A 27,374-nucleotide genomic window follows, 5' to 3' on the forward strand; every position below is an offset into this window, starting at 1 on the left:
ATGGTGAAGGTTTTCTGCCGTTGTCGTGAAACAGCAACATGTCTCATGAAAGTAGGATAGTGGTATCAAAAAGTACAACATTCAACTAACCAGCTTGAGGACAGGCAAAAGAAAGTATTTTAGCTTTAAAGTAGGAGAGTCCTGGCAGAAGTAGGGTACTCTTATCCTTCAGTATAAATGTTGTTGGCTAACAAATGTGTTGAACCTCTGACAATTAACTATGAAAGATCATGAAAAAATGGGGAAATATCAGAATGCTGGAAAAAACGTAATGAGATAAATTCTTAGAACTGGAAAAGAGTGATCCTGACGGTAAATGTATGGTAAATCTCTAAATTCAATCCCTAGTAAAATAAAATACAAATATTATCTTTAAATAAACACCTAGAGGATAATGAAAACATACATTTAACAGGATGGTTTGTATTATGGTGAACAAATCATACCAGAGAAACTTGATCTCTTTTCTTACTATAATTACAAAAATACCCTACGGGGGAGGAGGAAGAACAATAGGTGGTAATAGTATACTGATTTTAGTAAAGAATATATGCCTCATGAAATCAAACTAGCAAAATTCATTCAAACTGGCTTGGATGTGTGAGGATTGTCACATGGAACGAAAACTGTCTGAAGGACTACAAAAGCCAGGTTACTTGCTACTAAATATTTCTTCAAGATATTGTCTGTACAAGTCCACATTCCTGGAGTCATATGTGATATGTAAATCCCAGAACTGTTTAAAGCAATTACTTATTAGGGCCATTTGCACTCAGTACACTTATAAAACGGTTTATTTAAGCAGGGTTTTAAAGAGTCTCAACACTCCAACCCTCTGTTTTCATCCATATACACCTCTACCCCGATATTATGCTGTCCTCCGGAGCCAAAAAATCTTACCGCGTTATAAGTGAAACCGCGTTATATCGAACTTGCTTTGATCCACCGGAGTGCGCAGCCCCGCACCCCCCCGTAGCGCTGCTTTACCGCGTTATATCCGAATTCATGTTATATCGGGTCGCGTTATATCGGGGTAGAGGTGTATTGGAAATCAATAGAGAGTTCTAAAGGAAGGAGGAACGGTTAGTGTGGATCTGTGGAGGCAATATATTCAGAAAATTCCAGTTACTGTTAAGTAACTCTAGTTTTCTCCTTCATAAATTCGCCTCCTAGTTCCCCACCCCTGAAGATGAACCAGCAGTAGCAATCCACACCAAAAGGATGGCTGAGGAGTGCTTAATTTAAAAGGTACTGTAAAACAGCTCTCCTGAAATACGATCTGGCCTCAGCATCAAGAGAATAATGATGGGTAAAGATATGTAGGTAGCTCCTTGTAGCCACACTACAAATCTCAGAAATGGACACTATACAAAGGCATGCTTAAAATGCTGCCATAGCTCTTGTTTGTTTAACATTAGGACCATCTGGTATCTGAAACTTTGTCTGCAAATTAGAAGACAAAATACAAAACAAACAGATCTTCAAAAGTTTATACACCTCTTGGATTTCTCTTCAAAAGCCATAAGTAGCCTGGATGATTTATAGAATGGTTGTCTAGGTAATGGATGAGAGCCTGCTTCATGTGAAAATTATTGAATAAATGTCTGCCCATGAATAAAGGGATCAGGAAAAGAAACATGGAAAGAAATGCACTATCTCTAAGATGAAATTCTGAGACCATTTCAGAATTTTAGGTTTGGTCAGAGTACCAAGGTGTCCATGTGAAAAAAAGTAAATGGAAGATAAGCTTATATCTAAGTTTAAGAGCTTAGATTTTGTTTACACACATACCAGAGGAGACCAATTAAAAAATCAAGTCACAAGGCTAAATAATAAAACTAGGATAGATGTTCAAGTGGAAGATCCTTTATGGATTAAATTATGGAATTCTTTATGGACTAAATTGAATCTCCTTTAGGCCTGATTCTGAGAATATTGAGCACCCTCCCAAATCTTGTTGAATTCAGTGGAAGCTGGGTATGCTCAACACACCTTAGGGTCATGCATCGGCCATTTGTGTGAAGTTCTGTCTGACAAGCTATGATCCATTGAGATGCCATGCCTTGGGGGGGGGGGGGGGGGGATTCCATGCTGATAACTATTGCAGCTAAAATAGCACTTGTCACTCTTACAGGGTTAGCTGCACTGATGTCCCCTTTCAGGTCTCTGAGTGTCCCCCTGTAGATGTTTACACCAGATGCCTTTACCTATCCGTGGGCAGAATTCCACTGTTCTCCCACTCCTAGACCAGACCCTGGGCTACAGTACCACGTGTATCAACCATTCTTGCCCTGCATGTCCAACTGAGTTTGGGCACCTGCAGTTCTTCCCTTTAGGAGTCTGACCAGTGATATAGTGATCAGACAGACTTCTTAAAACAAAAATATTGTTTATTTTAGCAGTAGGAACAAAGCAGATTTTAAGAGAGTAAACAGTTCACATGTGTGTCTGTCTTACCTAAATGTTTAGCATCCATTGATGGCAGACTAGGCCGTCCCAACTTTTCAGACATTCCTCAGCAGGGTCCTGGGTCTTGGTCTAGTTCCCTCTAAATGACTACTGCCCTCTCTTGAGAGAGGGTCCCTTTTAAATCCCTGCTACAGTTCTTCTGTTCTGTGCTCATGGGCCTTTTCCTATCCCATTTAAAATCAGTTGTTCTTCATGTGCTGGTCCCTGTGTGTATTCTACTCGGGTACTCATGTGCTCCATGCACCTAAGAAGATTTTTTTCTAGTAGTTTCTGTTGGTCTGAACTTTTTCCCTTCTTGTGCTTTGATCTGAGAGTATAAGGGGCAGTTCAGATTGACCGCCTCTCCAGTTCCTTCTAACCGCTGCATGGTCAAAGATAGAACCCTCCAGTGTCCACAGAGTTGATTATCCTACACTGAACATGCAAGTATTATAAATTGTAGATCACATATATAAAAAAAAGTCTTAGTTTAGTTTAAGTAGTTTATAAGAGACAGATTTCAGGGAATACCCACATCTCACACACACACACACACACACACACACACACTCTTCCCAGTACGGGACTCCAATTATGCCCAGGACTCTGGGTGTCAAGAACTGCATCTCCTGCCCTGTTCCTTCCCAGTCAGCAACAACCATCAGAGGTGCCTCTGCCTCAGAGAAGCTTGTATCTCTTCTAAGTGTAGCATCTGTCACTCCTTCCTTCCCTGTACCCATTAAGTGTAGGAGGTTCAGGGTTAGTAAACACCTCATGGAACAGGCTCTGAGGTCCCAGTTGGATCTGGGCTGGGCAGACCCCCCTATACAGCAGTCTGAGATATTGAGCGCACTACCCAGCACTGCCACTTTGGATGGAGGGACAGGCAAAGGTAGAGGCAAGTACTCGTCGTCTCAGGCTCACCACGAGGGTAAGAAACCCTCTCTAGGGTCTACAGAAAAATACTGCTCTATATCCACTTCTGAGAGGAGATCTGATTTGCCCCTATGCTATTGAGGTCAGGTGACTATTCGTGCCTTGTGCAGGGAAGCTCAAAAACCCATCAGGATTGTGGCTAAGAGATCCTCCTCTTCTTCACTGTCGGTACTGAGAAAAAAGCATAGATAGAGCCCTGCAAATCCATGGATATCCATGGACCACTGCAGATTGCGGATCAGATGCAGATACAAATTTTGTATTTAGAGTCCTGCAAGCCTGCATATGTCAGCTTTATATCCACAGATATCTGCCTCTGCAGAGGCAGATATCAGTGGGTCATTTTGCAGATCAGATGCAGATACAAATTTTGTTTCCATGCAGGGCTCTCAGCATAGACCGATATGACCATCGGTAACAGCGAAGAACTGACCATCATCCATACATCATCAGCACTGACATGCACTTGTAAGCTGACACCAAAAGCTCACAGGGAGAAGACACTTTGTGGTGATGATTACACAGCTTTGGAGAACATGACCATCCTTTCAGATCTGAATCTGACCTGTCTGTCAGAACTTCTTCTTACAATGAAGATCATGACACCATCAGTCCACAAGCATTATGAAAGAAGCTGGTCTGCTATTCCCTCTTGTGGCTGGGATATTTCCTCAGTGGTTTTGACAGCACTGTCTTTGGAGATGGAAGCCCACATTTTCTTTATTGGGCAATTCTGCTATGGGAAAAGGACAGTGTCACTGGGTGGGCTGTTGCTGCACCCACCTCCAACCATGTGCTGCCATGCACAATCTCAGTTACAGAGGTTTATTTTTTTATAGCAAAGGTTAACAAACAGAAGGCAGTCTTAAGTCAAAACCTAGCCCCCAGGCTTCAGGGCCACCCCTCCCAGGGGTCTCTGGCTCCCCGACTTCTGGCAACTTTCTTGCCTCCTCCAGCTCTGCTCCCCTCTTGGAACTGCAGCCGTGGGATTGCTCCTTGATCCCCTGGCCCCATTGGCTACAGGGACTCACCACAGGACTTAATTCCCCTCCAGTGTGGCCTTTGCTGCCCAGGGCTCAGCCTGTCTCAGTCCTCCCTCCCAGGGTTCAGCCTGCCTTAGTCCTTCCTCCCCCTAGCTGCCTAATAGCAGCCCATTATAGGCCCAGGTATAGCCCAGTCCACTTTAATTAGCTGGATTGAGCCCAGCCGCTCCAGTCCAGGAGAGCTGGGCTCAAGCTGTTCACAGAGACCAGTTACCCTGTGACACCCATCACCTTCTCCAAGAGACATCAGCCATGATGGGTCTCAGGAGATTCTAGAACCTCTGACACATCTGTGCAAGATGGGGTATCCTCCTTAGAACTGATGGTACCCTATGCCTTGGAGTCCATTTCAACCCATCCTGGATCCTTCTCCATACTATCCACTTTGGTTACACTATAAAGTTCCTCTTCCTTCACCCTCCAAAAACCCTTTCTCCATCCCTTTTCAAGGACCACTCTCATGAGATGATACTTTATAGGAGGTAGACTTGCTACTTTTAAGGGGAGCCATAGAGCCAATACCATCTCAACATTGGTGAAATGGATTTTATTCCTACTATTTTCCTAATCCCCAAGAAGAAAGGAGGACGGAGAGCCATATTAGATCTCCAGTATCCTCAGTGCCTTTATCAAGTGTGACCTCCTGCATAAATAACAGAGGCCATAATACTTGAATGAATTAATTCCTGCTTCAATTCCAATAGCTGTGGGTGAACTAGAGCATATCTTTTAGGGGGGGGAAATCTGTCACAGCTATCATCAAGCTCCCCCTGCTGGACACTCACCAGGCTGCTGTGTTTGGAGTCCACATGTTAGATCCATGTGCTTTTAAGCTTTCCTGAGTCTGGATCTCTAGGTGCACACTCATGGTGCTAAAAAAAGAACTCCCTTCTGAGACTGCTGTGGTCCAGCTGCCTAGATCCTGTGACTAGAATCCACTCTCTCAACTCCCTCCTAGTTGCTTAAGCACATCCGTCAGATTTCCAACCTCATTTCAGTCATTTCAGTTACGTGATCGTTGAAGTAAACAGACACAGGTTTTACAAAGGTTTCTATCATAATTACTCTTTACTTTAAACAGCACAAGAGATACGCAGATCTAGGTTAAAAAAAACACTTATGCCCTTTCCTGTCTCAGTTTCCTCATTACTCTTGAGCATTCTTTGTGATTTAGTTAGTCTCTAAGGCGTTCAGGATCCCCTCCAGAATATGGAGTCTCTCACTCTGACCACTGCGGGCAGATTCCTTCAGTCTCTGTTGGTCCCACAGTCAAAAAGATCCCTTCTGCTATGAAAGCATGCCCCTTTGTTCTCTCTCTTATCCCAAAGAATCCTATGTTTTGATGAGTCACATTGACGACAAGTTATTTCCTTGTGCCGTTTCTCGGAAAATACTATTCAGTCAAACTATAGTCAGAGAAGCTGGAGAAAACTGGTTCTCCTAAGGCTTCAGCCCAACCCATTGTCCTAAGGAGTTCCCATTTGAATGGGAGCCCTTCAGGTTAACAATTTCTGTTGTTTGTTCCATTCTTTCTTCCATAAAGGGTGTGTGATACATGATGGTGTCCTTGTCAGCCCATGGCTGACTAACTACGTAACTGAGGGTTATAGATGTACATAGAATTCATAATCTCAAACAGAATTCATAAATTGTATATAGTGTAGGTGTAGCTGTGTTGTATATAGTGTAGGTGTAGCTGTGTTGGTTCCAGGATATTAGAGACACAAGGTGGGTGAAGTAACTTCTGTTGGTGAGAGATGCTCATGTCAGAAGTTGGTCCAATAAAAGATATTACCTCACTCAACTTGTCTCTCTAAGTTGTACATAGACAGATTCCCCAAATCATCACAACATCCAATCCTGATTTAAAGATTTCCAGTGATGGAAAATTCACCACAACCTTTCGTAACTTGTTCCAACTGTTAATTACCCTCACTGTTGAAAAATTTCATCCTATTTCTTGTCTAAATGTGTCTAGCTTCAGCTTCCAGCCATTTGATCTTGTATCTTTGTCTGCTAGACTGAAGAGCCCTCTTATCAGATTTCTGTTCCCCATGTAGGTACTTATGGACTGTGATCAAGTCATCCCTTAGTCTCATGGATAGTCTAAGTTGACTGAGCTCCTGCTGTCTATTGCTATAATACTTTTTTCAATCTTCTATTCATTCTTATGGCTCTTCTCTGAACCCTCTCTAATTTATCAGTATCCTCCTTGAATTGTGGACACCATAACTGGACGCAGTATTCCAATAGCGGTTATACAAGTGCCAAATACAGAAATAATATAACCTTCCTATTCCTCTTCGATATTTCCCCGTTTACATGGCAAAGATCAGATGACCCCTTTTTGCCAGAGTGTAACACTGGAGGCTTATGCTCAGCTGATTATCCACCATGACCCAGTGGTGTTTTTCAGAATCACTGCTTCCCAGGATAGCGTCCTCCATCCTGTAAGTATGGCCTACATTCTTTGTTCTTTGACGTATGACCTTATATTTGGCTGTAATGAAACACGTATATGTTTGCTTGCACCCAGTTTACCAAGTGATCCAGATTGTTCTGTATCAGTAACCTGTCCTCTTCATTATTCACCACTCCCCCAGTCTTTGTGTCAACTGTAAACTTTATCAGTAAATTGTGTAGGGCCAATGACTGAACCCTTCAGGACCCTCTAGAATCACAGTTGCTCAATGATGATTCTCCATTTACAGTTAGATTTTTGAAACCTATCAATTAGCCAATTTTAACCCATTTAACGCATGCTGTGTGGATTTTGTATCGTTTTAGTGTCTTAATCAATATGTGTGGTACCAAGTCAAATGCTTACAGAAGTTTAAGTATATTACATTAACACTATTACCTTTATCAACCAAACTTGTAATCTTGTCCCAAAAAAATCATTAGTTTGACCAGATTTATTTTCCATAAACCCAGGATGATTGCCATTAGTTATATTACCCTCCTTTATTTTTTTTATAAATCAAATTCCTTATCAGCCATTCCATTATTTTTCCTGGGATCGATGTCAGGCTGACAGACCTATAAGTATTTGAGTCATTCAGTTTACCCTTTTTAAATATTGGCACAATATTAGGCCTCTTCAAGTCCTCTGGAATTTCCCCAGTGTTTCAAGATTTGCTGAAAATCAACATTAATCTTTTAATAAGAGCATGCCTAGTCAATATTTAGAAGCATCTATAAACACTGGTCTCCTTACTCAGGTTGAAAAATGCTAACATTGGTCCTCTAACTATTATTTAATTAATTTTATTTCACTCCTTATGATCTAGAAGCCATGTCTGTTCAGCATTGGCATGTTCTAAAGGCAGCTGTCAGACTAGGTATAAACTTGTCCTGAAAGTATGTTATATCCAAGGATTTTTTAAAAAATCTTCTTGTTTTATCATTTCTTGTACTGCTTTTGTTTTAGTCAGTCCCAGCTGTATGCCTGCTGCTGCTAACGTTTGTCACAATTACATCAGCTCCTGCTTAGCAAATGAGCTTCAGTTATATTGATGCATTTTTCTTAATTCTCCAACAGCCTGTGATATGGTCTTTCTAAGAGTTAGCCACATCACCACATTGTTAATGTAGACTCTGACTCTTTCCATCATCCTTTGTGGAACATTTCTAGACCAGAACTTTTTCCCATATGGAAGCCAAAGTATGTGTTACTTGTGGAAGTGGGCCCAGGTAGTGAAATTTGGATCTGAAACCATATTCAATTCCACACTTTTCAAAGTTCAGGCATATTAATATTCATTGTTCTAGTATGCCCATTACATCAACAGTATTACAAAGTTTGGATCTGGGTCCACACTTTCCCAAAGTTAAGGGGGATGCAAGCTCAGTGTTTTGGTTCAGGCCATTCTGAAGTTGAATGTACACATTTTTTTTATTTTTGTTACTTAATTGTGTGTGTCTAAATTCATGTGATGAATCCAGGTTTGTAAAATATTGTGCCTCATATCTCATTATTTTTCTCAGTAATGCTCCTACATTATATTCTCACTGAGTTCTTTAGTATCCATGCACATGCTGAGTGTCCTGATACCTTTATTACACATGCTATTGAATTCACCCAGTCTGTGGGCTACATTTGGCTATTATATTAATTCACCACTGTCATTCTGTTTCACATTTCCCTTAACTCTTGTCTCAAGGGCACCTGTACTCTACTTAGGGCATGCATTACACAATGAGTCATGTCTTTCAGTTGAATGGTATATGTACCCCCTGAATGTGCCAGGAAATTGCTTTTCCCAGGCCGCAATTGCTGCTGCTTATCTAGGCTGTTTTGGTTTTGGACACTTTGGTATTTCACTGTTTTAAAAATAAATCTAATCAGCCCCAGCTTTTTACTGGTCTGCTCTCCCAGAAAAGACTATTTACTGTAGGAGCTATTTAAAAAATAGTTTCTTTCTTTACCATTATGCTGTATCCTCCTTAATCTGCATGTTACCTGCATCTCAGTCAGTTCTTCATAGGCTTTCATCATCACCTCTTTTTTTCATAAGTGTTGTCTTCTACTTTAGCTTTTTCAAAATCTTCCATGTCATCAGTATTGATTTTGCTCCTGTGAACAGTACTGTCTGTTTCTAAAAGCTACAGTTTTTTAGTCTTAACTTGTTTTGCACTTCAGTATACTGTACTGCCATTCTGTTGATTGCCCCATTAAACCTCACAGCTGTGTCCTTATCTTCCATTGGCATTCAAATCTTAGTGTCCTTTAAACACCTCTCCTGATAAGTACACCATTGCAAAGTGATTTTTCTTTTACCTTTTGCACAGTTTTTACCATATGATGAAAAATTTGTATGATGCTTCCCACCAAAAAGGTTGCACTTTGTCCCAAGTTCACTCTTCTTGATTAGTTATTTCCTGAACACACATTTCATTTCTGCTTCTAGGGCAGAAGCCCAAATTCGGCCCTATGTTACATTAATGCAGCCCCATTTATGTCAGTGGGGTATGGCTGAATTTATCTCACTTTCTGCCCTGTTACTGTTTCAGTCTTTGTCCTTGATTTTGCAGAATATTGCTCAAATGTTACTATGTGCTTCACAGTTTCTTGTGTTGCCTTCCAGGGCTAGCTGTGTTTTTCAGAATGCCAAATTCTGCAATCTTCATTTATAATGAGTTCACTGTGGTTGCTTACCATGAATAAGGATTACATGGACAGCCCTAAGTAAGCACTCTTGTATCTTGTTAATGCTATGGACCACCTACTCTCTTATCAAAGAGGTTTGTGTGATCACATACTTGCAAACTAATACTTTTAATCTCAAATCTATAATAGAATTGTCAGTGATTTAAATGGACTGCTGTACTCAACAATGATACACATGGCCCTCGTGTACTGTATATCCTATACCTTTTCATTTAGAGAACACTATGGAACAAAATTGATTTTGATGCCTAAACTATCCAGTTTTTTCACTAACAGTTCAAATACATTGTACTTTCAATTGCTTGAACCACTGCCATCATTAACATGGCAACTTTCTGCTCATCTGTTTTTTTGTTTTTGTTTTTTGCTCATTGACTTTTAAGTGGAGTAAAAAGTCTATTTCAATATTTACCATTTGCTATCCATGTTTCCTGTAATTTTCAGAGCTTTTAGGGGTTTAATTACTTCTACTGTGCTCTGCCTTTTGCTCTTCTGTTGATTGTTTGTATGGGATTGCTCTCATACAAACACACTCTTCCACCACATGTGTAGTCAATGCTGTTAGACATTGAGCTATGAGAATATGTAGAACATTCCTTTTGCTGAGTGAAATACAATTTTTGAGCTAACCCAGAAGACTTGTTAGTTCAAAGCCACAGTAAAGGCCAGATTTCTCATTGGAGCTACTTTTGGGTGTACAGGTGCTAGCAGATTCTTCAGCAACATACTGTCTGAATCATTAGAAGATAGAGACCAGTGCACCTGCCTGGAGGTGCTTTCCTTGCATCAGTGGGATATCTGTCATTAAGTTTGCCATTCAGCCATTAGGGAGGTAATCATCTTACTGGACCACAGATTCATCACAGGAATCAGAATCAAAGCTAGTAGTCAATATTGCATTTAGTAGTAGACTATCATTCAGACATAGGTATGCCTACGGACTCAAAGATGATCTGCCACTACAGCAAAGCATTTGTTAAATAATTTTGGTGCTGCGGCTTTGACTGGAATGGAAAATTAGTGATTTGAAATAAACAAAAAGGGTATCTCATTTATAAAAGCAGGAAATTAGTGATATGAATGATTGCTAATGAAGAAACTGCTAGAAATTTAACAAAAAGAAGCTGTGAGTTGGAATCATTACAAAGGAAATATTTAATTTAAGGAATGTTACTCAGATCTTTGTTGTAAATCAGAAATAACACATTGCACACTTACAGGTTTCCTCATGCAATTTGTGCATCTGTGTGTGCAAGATGGTACATCAATTCATAAGGCTATTCTCACAATAATGTAGTCAGTCAGAGAGCTGGGAAGATAAGTGTGAAAATCATTGGGACCAAATCCATTGTCTTGTTAGGCGTGAGGTGTTTGTTAGGGGATATTTTACCCAAAATTACAAAATTAATTCCAGAATATCATGCTGTTAGAAAATGTAAATATTTTGAAATTCAGATTTTAAATATTTATTCAAAAACATAATCCTTTATTGTAGTGTACAATAAAACATTTAAAACTTAATCCAACCTTTTCTTTTCCCTTACACACAAAGTATGTTTAATAAAAATGCTGATTTACAAAAATGTGACTAATGGGAGTGTTTGAAATACATAGAGTTCTCAGAAGGTTTTTCCATAGACTTAAATTTATCTCTTTCAGTATTTTCGATCAATAATATCCTTCCTGTCAGTATAAAAGCCTTTTGATGACCTGATTTATGTTAATATTAAATGGCAGTTCAATAACAATTATTGAATTCCTGATTAATATTGACTGAACCCTTATCTTAAGTGGTGGTGGAACGTCCCAGACTTTTCTGCACTGATGACTTCTATATGAGGTCAGGATATCTAGGTCACTGGGCAAATATGGAAATATCCCAGGAAGGTTTGAGTTCAGCACATAAAAGCACATACTCATGGTTTAGAAAGCTATCAGATGTGTGGGCAGGGTAGTTTGAGATCTGTGTGGATTCCTCTGCTCTCTTGGAGGCCCTAGCAATTTGGTGTGATGCCTGCGTATGGTATAGAGACAGCATTAGTAACTTTGGTGATGAACTTCTTTTAGTGATGGACACTGATCACGTGTCCATATTATTTTTGTTAGATACATCGATGGTTAATATAGCTCAGCATGAGGCGTTTTAGGTACTGTTATAGGATATGATAATGATGGACAGGGCTGATCCTTCCATGGCACTCTTTCTGAGAGGCAACGGGGTAGCTGCTCACCTCACTGATGCAGGAAATATCCCTTACATCTTTTCCATTTTGTCACTCCTCTTGTTCAAAATCTATATTAATTTGTTACAGGCAGTTGTTAGGCATTTTTGACTACAGTGTTGTCCACATTCTGATGGTACCGGACTATATGTTTCCTGTATATCAAATCGCAACATTGTTTTTCTTGCTTTCCCAGTGTTTGACTAAGATATAGGATCTGAACTTTTTGAGACTGAATCTTGAAAAGATGGAGACAATGGTTGGCATGGAAAGCAACTTGAGGAAATGGTAATGGTTGTGACTGCCCTCGATTAATGGATTCATAAGCAGCTTTTTGAAGCCCTGATCACTCTTTGATTCCCAGGTTACAGCAGTGGCTTATGCCATTATTTTTTGTTTTTTATCCACAATATCTAGGAGAAAGTGGCTTTTCTATGATAATGTGGAGTTCACTGTAGTCAGTCACACTATTGAAATTTTCATGTCTGGAGTACTGTGGTGTTTTCTGCTTGTTTGCATCTTTGAAGACCTTTGGAAGCCTCAGCTAGTACAGAATGTGGTAGCTCACCTGTACATTCAAGTTTGGTATGAGTGCATTACACCCATGTTCTGCAGACTGCGCTGATTTCCCATCTGCTTTCAGATGACATTTGTTCTAATATGTACAGCCATACATGGTTTCTGATCCAGCTTCCTTACAAGCTGCTTCTTTCCCTTGGTACTACCATGATGGCTGAGGTCTCATGAGGCACTTTTGCTGACCATCCTTAGATGTGCACTTTTAGGGATAGACAGTAGAGTATTTATAGTAGAGTCCTTGGCTGTGGTTCTGGCTCTTTGCCAGAGCTCCTTTCACTTATCTGCAGAGCATAGCATATAGGACAACTTTCTAGTAAAGTATATACATGCATTTGTATGATCAATAATAGTAAATGGGCAATATGAACATAATAAATGTCTTAAAAGAGCTATATAGTATACAAATTCATTGAGTAATCAATTAGTAGTAATATCAAATCAGCACTTACCAAATGAAAAGCCTTTCAATAATAAATCACCGCTAAAATTATTATCTAAGAAAATCTGCACTGCCTTGACACTGGATCTTCCAGTCTATACATCAAATGGCATATAATCTGTTTTTAGATTATAAACTTCTTGGGGCAGGATGTTGTTATCCTCTGTGTATATTGCTGCATTGAGCATATTGATGATGCTGTATAAAGCAGTATATTAGATGTCTCTAATAGCATGTGCTGAGTTAAGATATAAAATGCTACACTAACACTGCTGTCTAAAAGTGATACAATGAACCTAATCAAAGCAAAATATAAGAAGGAAATTGTTTGCTCATCTCCAGTCCCAAATCATGGCTGATGTTAAGCATAATGGTGTCTTAGGGACTGATTCAAAGCTTATTGATGTCAATGGAGGCTCCAAGAAAGAATTCTTTTGCCCTCCTTCACCACATTTCATGCAAGATCTGCGGTATATTTAAAAAAATTAAAAGTAACAATGAAAAAATAAAATAATAAATGACATCCTTAAAACATAACTGGGATAATACGTTTGAATAAATTAAGGAAGTATACAAACCATAAAATTGTATTTTATTTCTGCTTCCATTTCTTTGTTTTTGTTCCTCTCTCACTTTTTTTTCTCCCACATTCTTTTTGGCTATATATATTCCATTTTCTTTCTCATGCTTACCCTAGGCTCACTCCTTCCCTCCTTATTCCTGACAAGACAGGTTTGGGACTCAAAAATTGATTTACAAGATGCTTATTTTCACATGTGAATCAGATCTTCCCATCCAAAATATCTAGAGTTTGTGGTGGGAGGAGATCAATACCAATTCAAGGTCCTCTTTTGGACACACTATGATATGTGGAGTATTCACAAACTTTTTGAGCAGTAGCAACATATATGAGCTGTCCTAGTATCTATGTACCCTTACTTAGACAATTGGCTTATCAGGGTGTCCTTACAGGAGAACCTAGCAAAAGCTACATCACAGATATGTACCTTGTTCCAAACACTGGAGTTCAAGAAACCAGGTCATATATTTTATTGGGGCAGTTCTGGATTCTCAGAAAGGCAGAGCTTTTCTTCCAGAAGAAAGGCATTTCAAAATCCTTACAGCAATAGCAATAATACAGGAGAACTCTTGTCAAACAGTGATTTTTTCCTCAAGTTGATGGGCTTTATGGCTTCAGCCACACAATTTAACTCTGTACAAATCTCTGAAGATGAGGCCTCTACAACATTGGTTAGCAAGATACTGTATTCCAAATACAGACAGCATGTTTATGACATTGACATTACTTGGAGATCTGTTCCTGTGACTCATATGGTGGACTCAATGTTGCGATGCCCTCAAAGGGATTGCATTCAACCCCTAGCTGCATCAGCTACAGTCACTTCCAATGCTTCCAGTTGGGGCTTATTAAAAGAGTCTAACAAGTCACTGGCATACCAGGGAGAAAAAATTGCTATCAACATTCTAAAATTTAGAGCAATATATTGGGCTCATAAATACTTTCTCGCTCATCTACGTGGCAGCGTGGTTCAGGCAACTCCTTACAATATTACAGCAGTATTTTACATGAACAAGTGGATGGGGGTTGTGGAGAGAGACACGTTATAGCCACCTGTGCAAAGAGGCTGTAGTTCTATAGGAGTGGTGCATGGTACACCAATTTTTATCCTGTAACTCTCCATCTTGCTGACAAGGACAATATGCGGGCGGATCAGCTGAGCAGACACTTATATGCTCAGCACAAGCAGGGGCGGCTCCAGGCACCAGGCCGTGGAGGGCAGCCTGCCAGTCGCTGTGAGGGCGGCAGTCATGCTGCCTTTGGCGGCGTTTCTGCAGGAGGTCCGCCAGTCCCACGGTTTCGGCGGCGGGTACGCCGGTGCGAGACTGGCAGATCATCCGCAGAACCACTGCCGAATCCGCGTGACCTGGGCGACCTCCCACAGAAACACCACCGAAGGCTGCCTGACTGCCATGCTTGGGGCGGCAAAAAACATAGATCCGCCCCTGAGAACAAGTGATCACTCAAGAATTTAGTAGTAAACAACAATATCTTTCTGTGAGTGTATCCAGAGAGGGACATATTTTCAACCACACACAACTCCAGAGCAAAAGCAGACCACCACTCTATCTCAGCAGTACTTCTTCAGGGCTGGTGGTGGGGACATCCTCTATGCATTTCCCCCCAATTCCTCTAATGCAGGAAGTTCTCAGGAAAATCAAGCAAAGCCAGGGTTATTCTGATAGCCCAGGCCTGGGCAAGACAATAGTGGTTTTGGATCTCCTGCAGCTATCATAAGGGATTTCTGTCTTTGCCTGCAAGTCCAGACCTGTTGACCAGAAGAGCAGTTAGATTTGCTATCCAGACCCAGATTCTTTCCATTTAACACCATGGGACACAGGGCTTTGGCAAATCTGGAACTGTCCTATTCAGAAACAGTACAGGAGATATAGTTGTCCTCCAGGAAACAGTCAACTCACCTATGTTGTCATAAATGGAAAAGGTCCTCTTTTTGGAGAACCAGCTATAACAGAAATCCATGTTCAGCTTTTGTTCAATCCATACTGAAGTACTTTATATGAAATCCTTGGGGCTCTCCATATCATTGGTAAAAGTATATCTCAGAGCCATCTCTGCTCATCACAGCTTAATTGAGCAAAAGACTATATTTAGCCATGATCGGGTAAAAAGATTCTTGAAGGGACTAATAATGTCTACCCTGTGGTTAGAGAACCTCACCTGAGTGGGATCTCAGTCTAGTCCTTATTCAGCTCATGAATCCTCCCTTCAAACCCATGGGAGAATGTTCCCTATTTCAACTCTCAGTTGAGACAGCCTTTTTTATATCTATAACTATTCCTCTAGAAGGCTGAGCAAGCTACAGGCTGTCATGGCTGGACTCTGCCTCTCTTCCCTTCTTCTCTCCCCCCTCCCTCCCCCCCCAAGTTATTCACAAAGATAAAGTGATCCTTTAGCCAACCTGAAATTTCTCTCCAAGGTGGCAACAGAATTCAATCTTAACTAATTCATAAATTTACCAATATCTTTCCCTAGGTCTCACTGTCACTCAGGGGAAGTTAAGCAACACTACTTGGATGCTAAGAGAGCATTAATCTTCTGTTTGAGTATAGCTAAGGAATACAGAAAATCACCTAGACTGTTTGTCTCTTATGGGGAAAAGAGTAGAGCTCAGGCAGTCACCTGCCAGCGCCTTTCTAAGTGTCTGACTCTCTATTGAAGAGTGTTTCTGAACACACCTCTGCGCCTCTTCCAGAAGGGCTTAGAACACACTCAGAGTGAAGACCGCTTCCATGGCCTGCCTTAGGGCTTGTCTACACAGCAAGTTACCGCATGGCAAGCCAGGATGTGACTCTACAATGCCTCAGCTTGCCACATAGTAACTTGCTATGTGGATACTGCTACAGTGCAGTGAAAATTTTCGGAGGCTGTACTCCAGGACTTTCACTGTGTGGTAGCAGTGTCCACATGATGAGTTATTGCTCAGCAAATTGGGGTGCTGTAGATATACTCCTGGCTTGCCACTCAGTGATTCGCCATGTAGACAAGCACTCATTATCTTCCCATATTCAAAATCAGTAGAGCTGCCATTTAGAGTTTGATTCTGTCACAAAATATTGTTGTTTACATCTGGCATCTAAATCAGATAAACAATTTAGTAAAGAAGCATTACAGTATCTATTTAACTAGTTTTCTTTGTCCCACTGTCCAGAGGGAGGAGTGCTGGTTGCTCAACTCCCAAGTGGGAATATGCAGAGGACTCGCAAAAAAAAAAAATTAAGGTTACTCACCTGTAACCAGAGTTCTTCACGATTACCTCTGCACATTCACATTCCCCATCCTCCTTCCCCTCTTCCTTGGAGTCCTAATTTCAACTTTGCCTTTGAAGACGTGATGGAAAGAACTCATCTGGTTGGCAAACCACATTCTCTTTATAATCCCATCCTCTGAAAGAGGAGTAGGTGACACAAGAGCTCTGCAACAGGCACTGCTACTAGAAAGTTCTACTTGTCCAAGCTGCACAATTCATGTATTCCAAGAGTGTGAATATGCAGAGGTCATCTCGAAGAACTCCAGTGCAGGTGAGTAACCTTCATTTCTGTCCTCTTTGTGTATGTCTGCATTGACTTGCCATCTAGTCCATTCTTCTCTCTTGATTCTTATCTCCCTCTATTTCTCTTGTCCCCTTTTTCATTATTGCTTTCTCTTTGGCTAGTCATTTCCCAGGTCTCTTCCTCTGTTTTACCCTCTCTAAATTAATGACTATTGTGCATTCCTGTTTTCTCACACCCCCACAACCAATATATAAAATGTACATTTCACCATTATGCCACACTTTTAAGTGTTAGCACATCCTTTACTAATTTTTATTCTCCATACCATGGAATCATGCCTAAAAATATATAACAGCACAGAAAAGGAAAACTAATTATATGTGGATTCATACACCTGATGGCTTGGCAATGTCTTAGAGTGTTTTAAACTGTCCCCCCCCCCACTTCCTCCCCCCCCCATGAAGAAAAGCAAACTTGTTATTCTCAAAGTAATAAAGGTTTGCTGAAAGTAAACATAAAAGTCACACCCTCTTCCTGACATTACTACACTAGATGTAATCGGATTCCTCCAATCCACTATCTTTTTTTATTGCTCCCACAAGAGGCTATTCAATCATGCTATGGGACTCCATCTTCAAGCTCTTTTACTTTGACTTAATCCAGCAGATGTATTTAAGATTGTCACCTCTTTGGCACTGTAGTAATGTGCTTTTAGTAGGGAGGTCTTAATACTCAAACAGGTGACAGTCAACAGTGTAAGTAACAAATAGAGATCCTTAATAAATAACAGCTCCTCCAATTTTATTTTGGATTAATACTGTTCAAAATAAAATACATTATACTGCACATGAATCTGTTAAACAAAAATAAAACATAGACAGTATGTGGTATTACTGAAGTTTTGTTGACATGAATTTAATGTGGCCGCATGACTCATGAATGTTGGACTCCGTTGGAATGTTTACCTCTCCCTAGCAACTCCCTAGATATAAGGTGCCTACTCCCAAGTTTTTGCTTAGAACCAATAATTATTTAAAAACAAACACTCACTATGGTATTCTATAATACAGGTCCAAAACACGGTAGTAACACTGTTGCAAACTGCAGTGTTTGGGGCCATTACTGTAGAATTGTAGAGGAATATTAGGACAGAGAGGTAAAAATGTTGGTAGTGTTAAGTTAAACCAATAAAAAGTAAAAAGGTGGAAAAGGTTTAGTCTGTATATAGATACATTTTTTCTGATATGAACAACACTTTTCATTTTGTGCTAAGCTGCATGTGTTCTTCACAGGAGAGGAGCTGTGTACTGGCCTCATATCAGGGTGTTCCTTGGACTGTTCCTTCGGTTTCCAGACTGATGTCCACAACTGTGAGATCTGTCAGTGCCGTTCAAGGCCTAAGAAATGCAAACCCATAGTATGTGACAAGTACTGTCCATTTGGATACTTGTACGTATTTTTATTCTGAAAGCATATTTATCATAATCATTGTGCATATCAAATATGCAAAATCCATGAATATTTATATGTTTGTTTTATGTATGAAAAATGGGAGGCATGTGGAGAGGCAGGAATGTACATACTTGTTAAGTGTATAGTATTCCTCAAGCGGACTTGGACGCTAGAATTGAAGTTGTGAAAATGGATTTTGATCACCAGACCAAAAGAAAATTCAAATAATCAAAATGACTAACAAAATTATAAAAGCAGAAAAGTATCTTTTAAAATAGTTTAAACAGTCTTTGAGAGAGAATTTAAAGAACTGCATAAAATTTACCTTTCATGTTGCTTTTTAAAATTTCTATTACACTAACATCTCTGATATCCCCTCCATCTCATAACTTGCTTCTTTTACTCAGTTGATCCCGTTGTATTTTGAGTTGATCTTTTTATTATGACATAACAGTAGCTTACCTGAGCAATCATCTGCTCTAGTCTTCCATTTCTTTTCTGCCAGTTACCTCCTGTGGAAAACTAATGGAAAGTCAGTCTTTTGTCTGTCATAAGTTTTTCTAAGTGTCACAGAGACCTATAATGTTATAAGACACCCTCTTCCTTAAAAAGAAGTAATGGTGGGTATATTTTTTTTTAATCAGGAAGAAGGGATCCTGCAGCAAATTGGGCTATTATTTTGTCATAGGTAGAGATTTCTTTAGAATCTGATGATATGCAGACATTCAGTGTCCTCAGTGAAGGTTTAACCAACGCGCTCCACCCCTGCCAAAAAGGCACAACACCATTCTATAGGAACTAACATAAATTCAGCTCCTCCCTTGCTTAATGTTGATAGTTGTAACCCACAATATCTAACCTTCAGATACTGTATTTAGCTAACTCCACTACTGTTACTGCCCTTGGCAGTTTATACTTGCATTTCTTTAGTTCCTGGCTTATTCCTTTTTTCTCCTGTTACTTAATTTGGCACTTATCTTTTAAGCCTTATAGTATCTACTCTTAATAATCTTATACACTGCACTGTAGTTCCTTCTTATTTCATATTTTCTTTAATCTTTTTGAATAATCATTTTTAATATGGTGCAGCCTAAATCATCCAAACATTTGAGACACATCACAGACTTTAAGAAAAATGGAGATCCAGCTCTGTCATGATCTGACAGCAGAGAATTTAACCAATGCTAGAATTGTAGAGGGGGAGGGGGGGGTGTATAAATGAGTGGGTCACACTCACAATACTTAGTGCTGTCAGATGAAAAATCTGACGCAGACAACCCTCCTGCCTTTTTTTAAAATATATCTTATGGGCTTGCTTCCCCCACCCCGCAATTCAACCACTGAGTTGTACTGTACTTATGTGAATGTATCAGTGCAGTTGCCCTCTTTTTTATTGTTAATATAGCACTATGCAAGTACATAGTGCTGTACAAATGGTGAAATATGATCAACATAAAACAGAGCCCTGCCCTGAGGACCATGCATTCTAAAGGCACAGGAGGTACAATATGCACCTCTACCCCGATATAACACGAATTCGGATATAACGCGGTAAAGCAGTGCTCTGGGGGGGCGGGGCTGCGCACTCCTGCGGATCAAAGCAAGTTTGATGTAATGCGGTTTCACCTATAACACGGTAAGATTTTTTGGCTCCCGAGGACAGCGTTATATCGGGGTAGAGGTGTATTATAATACTGGGGGGGAGGGACTCCTAAAACCTCCATAAAATTGCATTTAAAACAATATTTATTTTATTTTATTTGGATTTCTAATCACACTAAAAAAGGATGCTTTTCCATGTGCTTTAGGTCCCCCCGACGTAATTTAAAAGTATCCACATAAAAAACCACTCTAGTATAACTAGTGTGCAGTAATACCATTTAATATAACCCATAAAGCATTGCTTTAAAATGTTATTGGATTTAGCAGTTTTTCAAGGAAAGTAGGAATGAAACAGAACACAGTGCAGATTAAGTGAGTGGCTGTTCCAAGCATTTAGCAGCAAAAATAGGGTGCATCAAGTCTCCACTGGATGAAGAAGACAGAGTAGGTAGACAGGAAACGTGGGCAATCTGAGAGTACAAGGGGGGAGTAAAAGATTATGGAAGAAATGTAGTTGGGGCAAAATTCTGGAGAGCTTTGAAAATTACTAGATGTGACCATATATTCCACATGTTCTCACCAGTTATGGACAACAAGAATAATTTTCACTAGTTGATAATTGAATCCTCTGTTTATTTTGATGTTGATAATTCAAAAGTACAAACTGAAATAATATTCCACTAGTGTAAAGAAATGTAAAAAATATCTTAACGTTACCATGACCGATGAAAACCAATGGGTTATTAAACTTGTGTTTCATTGCAATTTGTAGCAAAAAGCAGAACCTGACTTTGTTTATGGTATAGAAAATGTCTTCATTGCGACATTCAGGTGCTCAGCAACGCTTTAACTTTGGCATGGAATACATGAATTTTTTATTTACATTTTCAGATGCTGAGTTTAAATACTGTTATCTCTGATAGTATTCAGTAATTAGCAGTTATTTTTAGCTTCCTAATCAATAGCGAACTATACAGAATAATCTAATATGAGGTCACTATAAATAGGACACTGTCAAGGTTGTTAGACCTTGCTTTAACAGCTGCCCCATGTTATAGCTCTTAAATTAAGGGCCGTAACATTGTTGTAGCACTAATTTAAAAAAAAAATCAGAAAAGATAAATCCACCGTTGACTGTTACTTGAGCTATACATACAATGGACATGTCTGTGTGTGCACACATACATTCTCATAGTTCAACATAAAATAGCATACTTACATGTGCAGTTTACATAGTTTGTTTACATGGCAGCTCTCAATTTTTTTTAAAATTCAGTACTCCACCAATAATACTTTTTTAAAGTATATGATTCCAGTTCTGAATGTAAAAGCTAGAGTGTGGAATAATTGTTAAAATATGGTCATTTTAAAGGCATGTCATTGTCTTTTAAGGCCCCGATGCAGGAAAGCACTTATGTATGAGCATAAGTGCTTTCCTGAGCAAAGACCTAAATGTGTTTTGGGGTTGTTGTTTTTTTTCTTTTTCTTTTTTTTTTTCAATGGACTCTTTTTCTTGATTTTTGCTGTGGAGTATCTAAGGCTATCAAGCTAGCTTCTCTTTATACTTTTTCCTTTATAAAATATTTCTACCTTCAATTTAGTTTATTTTATTTCACTAGTAATCCTAACTTTGGATCATATATTGCAGTGTTTAAAACTGTGTACTATTGTGAGTTCTGGAAATGCTTATCATAATTATTCTGAAATGCCACATATTGTGCTTGTTATTCATTGATGTGTGTTTTATTTATTTACTTTTTATTTATTATTCATATTAATTTGCTAGTTTTACTGTTCTGTTCTTTTTATTATAATTGTATAATACATTTTTCCACTAAAATGAATTTGGGAAAAACTCACTCTTTCTTAATGAGCACTTTATGGGATTAAGTTTTATTTGATCCAGTATTTTTTCCTTTATTTTGATTTGTTTTATAAACAGTAATTATGAGGGGGGAAGGGAAAAAGGATACTTTATTACAGTTTTGAGTGAAACACAGTAGGGACAGAAATCCACAATGAACATATTTATGCAACTTCTAAATGTTGGACCTTGGGTATTTAGGAAGAATGAATGTTGTCCTAAGGTAAGTAAATGCAATAGATTTCCATTCATGGTTCTTTACTCCCAGTGTGTGACTGGCGGTAACTTCCTTAACCAGAATCCACAACACCAGTGAGTGGAATATGTGTAGCTGCTAAGAATAATAGTCAGCCATTCCTCAGTCCATTTTTCTTTCTACTTAGGACAGAGAAACATCTTTTGACTGTTGCTGCTATGTGTACATGTTCATCCTTACTCTGTGGGAGTTTATTCATTTTTTTAAAAGGGAAGTCCTCTCTTTATTCTTATTGTTTCAACTGCTTCTTACTGTTACTTTGGTTTACATACAAATTAGATATTTGTCTGTGAGGTGAGTCTTTGATACCTGACTACCTTATATTTGATTGAGATGCCTCTTTGCTAAGGCTGAGTGTCATGGCAGGTCTCTGGCTCGTTCCTTCTTTTTCTTCTGGGTTGTGATTTGTTTGGTTTTTTGAGGCACAGACCAATGACTTCAAAAAGAGCCTTAAGTGTGATTAGCAGATGTCTGTCAGAATGGTAATGTCTTCTCCTTATTGTATCTGGGGACACACCAGGACACTCATTGATTCAGATTATCTAGAATGTGTTTTTAAATTGTGGGGACTTAGATCGATCATATCAGATCTGATTCTCTTTCTCTAAAGTAGCCTGGAAGTCCTTAAAAATACCAGTTAAATACCTCAGATGGAAATTGACTCTTCAGATTTGTCTGTTTAAAAGTAAGACCAGTTAAATAGACCCTGCAGTGCCACTTCACCATTTGCAAAGCATTTGAATTAAGTCTGACGTTAAGGGTTACATAAAGGCATTAGATCTGTTGGAGCATCGACATAATTTCCTTGTGGCACTCAACAATGACTTGAAGTTAAAATGGGAGCATGTCCCCAAGACAAGTAGAACAGGTCTACTTCTTTAGCTGAATATTTTGGCATATATGATACCTCCCTCATGTATCCTCAGCATCTTGGCTTTCCTGGGGTCTCTGCTCACTCCAGAACTACACTGTCATAGCAATGAGAGCCCAGCGTCAAAGAGTATGGATTGGCCTCCTGTACATTTTAATGAATGCTTTCTTCCTGCATGATTTCAGCCCTATTGACCCATACACAACCTGTCAAGGCATCTTGCTCACCAAATATCAGTTGGAGCACCTGGCTCTGGCCACACAAAATATGCTGATGTCTGTGCCTAAGCCATCAAGTCTATCAACATGTTCAGCCCCATTGATTGTGTACCAAAGGTACCTTATATAAATGTTAAACAGTAATTGATTCCATCAAAGAGCTTGGCATTCTCAGCACCATATTTCCTCAGTCCATACCTTCACCTCTCTAACTAGCTGACTCCAAGAGACTGAGGCAGAAAAAGATTCATCAGGTCAGTGCTATCTGGAGAAATCTTAACATCGTACATTTCTTTGAAGTCTCTTTTCTGGAAGGACACAGATTCCTCCTCTTTCTAGAGGAAAGCCCATGAGCAGGAAGAATGCTTTAAGAACATAGTAAAAGAGGATTTGCATCTGGTTAGTGTGTCTTTTGATGCCTATCTTGCAACAACAAAAACAGCTTCTTCCTGGATAGAAATTTGCAAGCATGCATCATTGTGGTCTTATGGTCTCCTGCAAAAAGTGCAGCAAAATATGAGGACCTGTCACACAGAGTTAGAGAAATTTAGGAAAAAGGGTAGAAATTGAACAGATGGAAGAGAACACGAGTAAGGCAACTTTTCAATTCCCTGAGTTTCCATCATCTAGCATTCATATTTTTCATACCAGAGGAGGAATAAACAAGAAGCAGTGCCTAATAACCCAGCCCATGTCAGCAAGCGCAGCTTCAAAGATCCCTAGGACCCCAAGCAGAATGTGAAGCCACCCAAGAACTAGAGGACTTGGTGCCTTCAGCATTATCCATCTCAGCAACAAGAACTTTAGGGATTTTTAAAGGCTTGTTTAATCAGCCAGTTTCTACCATGGAAGATCGCCCTGTAAGAAGAATACCTTCCACAATTTCCAGTAACCTTTAATCATGGATCATCAAAATTATGTTGTAGGACAGCTCACTAATTTCCCCCTTCAAGCATGCACTCGAGTACAGCTCTGTCAAAAAGAATTCACATGCAAATCCGATCCCTCTTTTACAAAAATGCCATTAAACCCATACCATCAATTACAAAAGGATATTTTATTCTAGGTACTTCTGTGTCAGAATTGGTGTAATGTAGGTTAGGGCCAAATAGATCAGCTGAACACTTGATGAAAAAAAAAAAGTAAGTCCCCCTGATTAATTTTGTTTTGAAATTTCCCAGACCCTCAAGTTTTTCTAATCTAGACCTTGTTATTCCACTATCTCTTGGCAGAACATTTTAGTATTCAGGTACAGGTGATAGTATTTTGTCATGACTAGAGAAGGTATTTTCTGACTTTGCCCAATTCTGGATAGATACACAAAGGAGGAGAAGGTCATGAGGAGTCTTCCACATGTTTTGCATCCTGTGCCGGAGCTGTCTAATTGTTGCACTTCCCCAAACATAAACACTGTGACTCTAGTGTCCACAGTGCCATAGGACAACTCAAAGGGAATGGAGAAGGGCAGGATCATGGCCCCTATCTGCCTCTTCACAAGTCAGGGTGCTAACTCCACAGGGGGGAGCACAGGTTGTACCCTAAAGAAGGATGGATCCATGGAGGAAGGATGATCTCAGAGTTAAGAGAATGAACTGGGACTCAGGAGATCTGGATTCAGTTCCCACCTGTTGCAGACTTCTTGTGTGACCTTATGCGAATCACTTAATCTTTCTGTGCTCAATTCTTCATTTTAAAAAATGGATATAATACTTCCCTACCTCACAAAGATCTAGTGAGGATAGAAGTGTTGATGTTTTTTTGAGGCACAGAGATACTACACTGATGACAGCTGTAGAAGTACCTTGACAGACCCATCAGTAGTGTTTGTGCTCCACTGATACTCCAGGAGACATTGCATTTGCCTGAGGCACAAAGTCTCCTGGAATACTTGCTGCAACAATGCCCTTCTGCACTGCCTCTATGCATTTGTCTATACTGCAGCTGGCAGCATGCTTTCTACTATGGGTAGACAGACACATGCTAGCTCTGCTTGAGCTAGCAATCTACAAATAGTATAGTTGAGGCAGCAGCTCAGCCTAGCCACTTGAGTATAGACCCACCTGGACATTCTAGGTACATACTCAAGTAGCTATGCTGAGCCGCCACCCACGCTACCCCTGGCTGTGCTGCTATTTGTAGCGCGCTAGCTTGAACAGAGCTAGCATGTCTGTTTACTCAAGCCGGGAAGCATGCTCCCAGCTGCAGTGTAAACATATCTTACAAAAGCCACTATTGAGCCCTGTACATGCAGCTCTGCTGTTTAAATGCTATAGTTTTGCAGGTATTTTATTTATTTATTTTTATTCCTAGTCATTAGATTGTTAGCTTTGTCCTTTCTCTTGGTCGTGGATAATAAATTAAAATTGCATCCATCCTTTTGTTTAGCAGTTCCAGGCTTGGCATTCCATGTTTAATGTGGGTATTTCTTATATTGTTTCCTTTACAGTGGTTACCTTTTGTTTTGCTGGTTGGGGTTTTTTGTTTTCTTTTTTAACTTGGATACACTTTAATTGTGTCCTTCAGGGTTTTTTTTCCCCTGAAACTAGGCCTAGATTTGCTCTGCTCAAACCAATGGTCCTTCTAATGCTGCTGTTGTTTTTGTGTATATGCAGATAAGTTTACTGTTACAAACTCTCCAGGTAAAACCACCACATTTTATTGTTAATCATTGAGAAGTATTTTTCCATTTAGCTGTGTAAACCATAAACCATGACTCAAATGAATTAGCATTAGAAAAAAGCTAGATTAAGGATGTCCAATCTGAGGTTATATCAAATTATTTTAAATGTTGCACATACAATTTTGCTATGGAAGCTAGATTGAAAGTTAATGTCTCGGGTTGTGATAAAAATCCTTTTCACAAAAGCTACCAATACAGGGGACGATGTCTCTTCAAAATATCAAAATACTTAAAACGATGGTTTCACTCTAAAAAATGCTTGTAATCATTGTGTGAATCCCTTATCATGCCAATGACTTGCAGATCAAATGTGCTCACTATACAAGTAAAAATATCCTTTTTTCTAATTGCCAGACCTGCCAATTCAAACTGGAATCTGAGTTATGCTGGGTTCTTTCCTGCTACTGCATAATCAGCAATAATAAAAGTTTTGCAGGACAGTTTATGCTCTAAGGCACCTTTGCAATTCATCTTCAGTGGGTTTGTGCATATGTAACATACTGTAACTTAGGGAACAATTGTGTTTGACAAAGCACAAGATGGAATAGAATCCACCACATTCTCTTTTAGCAGTATTTCCTTATGTGAGTTTGTAAATAAAACATATCTGTGTCTGTAAAGTCAGCAGATAGGATTCTGAATATGCAGATCTCTCTAGCAAGAAATATAGTCAATTTTCAGAGTAGAACTACACTTAAAATTAGTTAACCCACTAATAATACATTCTTGGAAAACCAGAGTAGACACGCATTTCATATTAATATTCAGTCCAAGGAAATCAACTGAAGTTCATGCAGTATCTGGGGAAATTCAGTATTCAGAATAAAAGGTCAAATGTTAAATTGGAAGAATTGGCTGGAAAATGGTATTCTCAAACTCTGGATCTCTAAAATAAAGGAATTTTCATGAGTTTTGCAGAGTTAAAGACCAAATCAGGTTAACACAAGAATGCACACTGGCAGTATCTAATGCTAAGGGACTGCCTAAAAAAAGATTTTTTTGGTAAATAACTTCAAGCACGAGATCAGAAATCTGTGGAATTTTTTATTGAAAAGAATAAGACAAAATAGCGTCTGAAGTATGTAAATTTCTATTAAAACAGGTGAGGAGAGCTTCCATTCTCTCTCTCTCTCTCTCTCTCCCCCCTCTGGAAGGCAGTTGAAATTCTATTGTTTAGAACATAGTTTTTCTCTAATCAAGGGTAAAGTAGCAATGCAAAAGAGATGTTGATTTACAGATGATGTGGCCCAAGATTTCCCATAAAGTTTTCTGATCCCCTTTCCATCTGAACAGGTTAGACTTGGAAGACCATAACAAATACTAGAGGTGTTCAATAAGCGTTGGTAGCTTTGATTCAAATCCTGTTTTCCCCTTGAGAGGACAAACAAAGCCCAAACACAGTGGAAGTAGTGCAAATTGACTGCACAGAGGGAAATAGACTGTAAGCTGGCAATGCAGGGAAACTTTGCATGGCCTGTGCATCATGGGGCCGTTAAATGGAA

General features: G+C 39.4%; 1 protein-coding gene across 1 annotated transcript in view; it reads left to right on the forward strand.

Moving 5' to 3' along the window:
* CRIM1 (cysteine rich transmembrane BMP regulator 1) overlaps window positions 1–27,374 on the forward strand; it is a 314,885-nt gene that overhangs the window by 233,766 nt on the left and 53,745 nt on the right. Inside the window, exon 9 of the mRNA XM_065401910.1 lies at window positions 18,222–18,378. Coding sequence (XP_065257982.1) covers window positions 18,222–18,378 — 157 coding nt within the window. The remainder of the gene's footprint in view (window positions 1–18,221; window positions 18,379–27,374) is intronic.

This window comes from Emys orbicularis, chromosome 3 (genome assembly GCF_028017835.1).
Source record: "Emys orbicularis isolate rEmyOrb1 chromosome 3, rEmyOrb1.hap1, whole genome shotgun sequence".
NCBI lineage: Eukaryota > Metazoa > Chordata > Testudines > Emydidae > Emys > Emys orbicularis.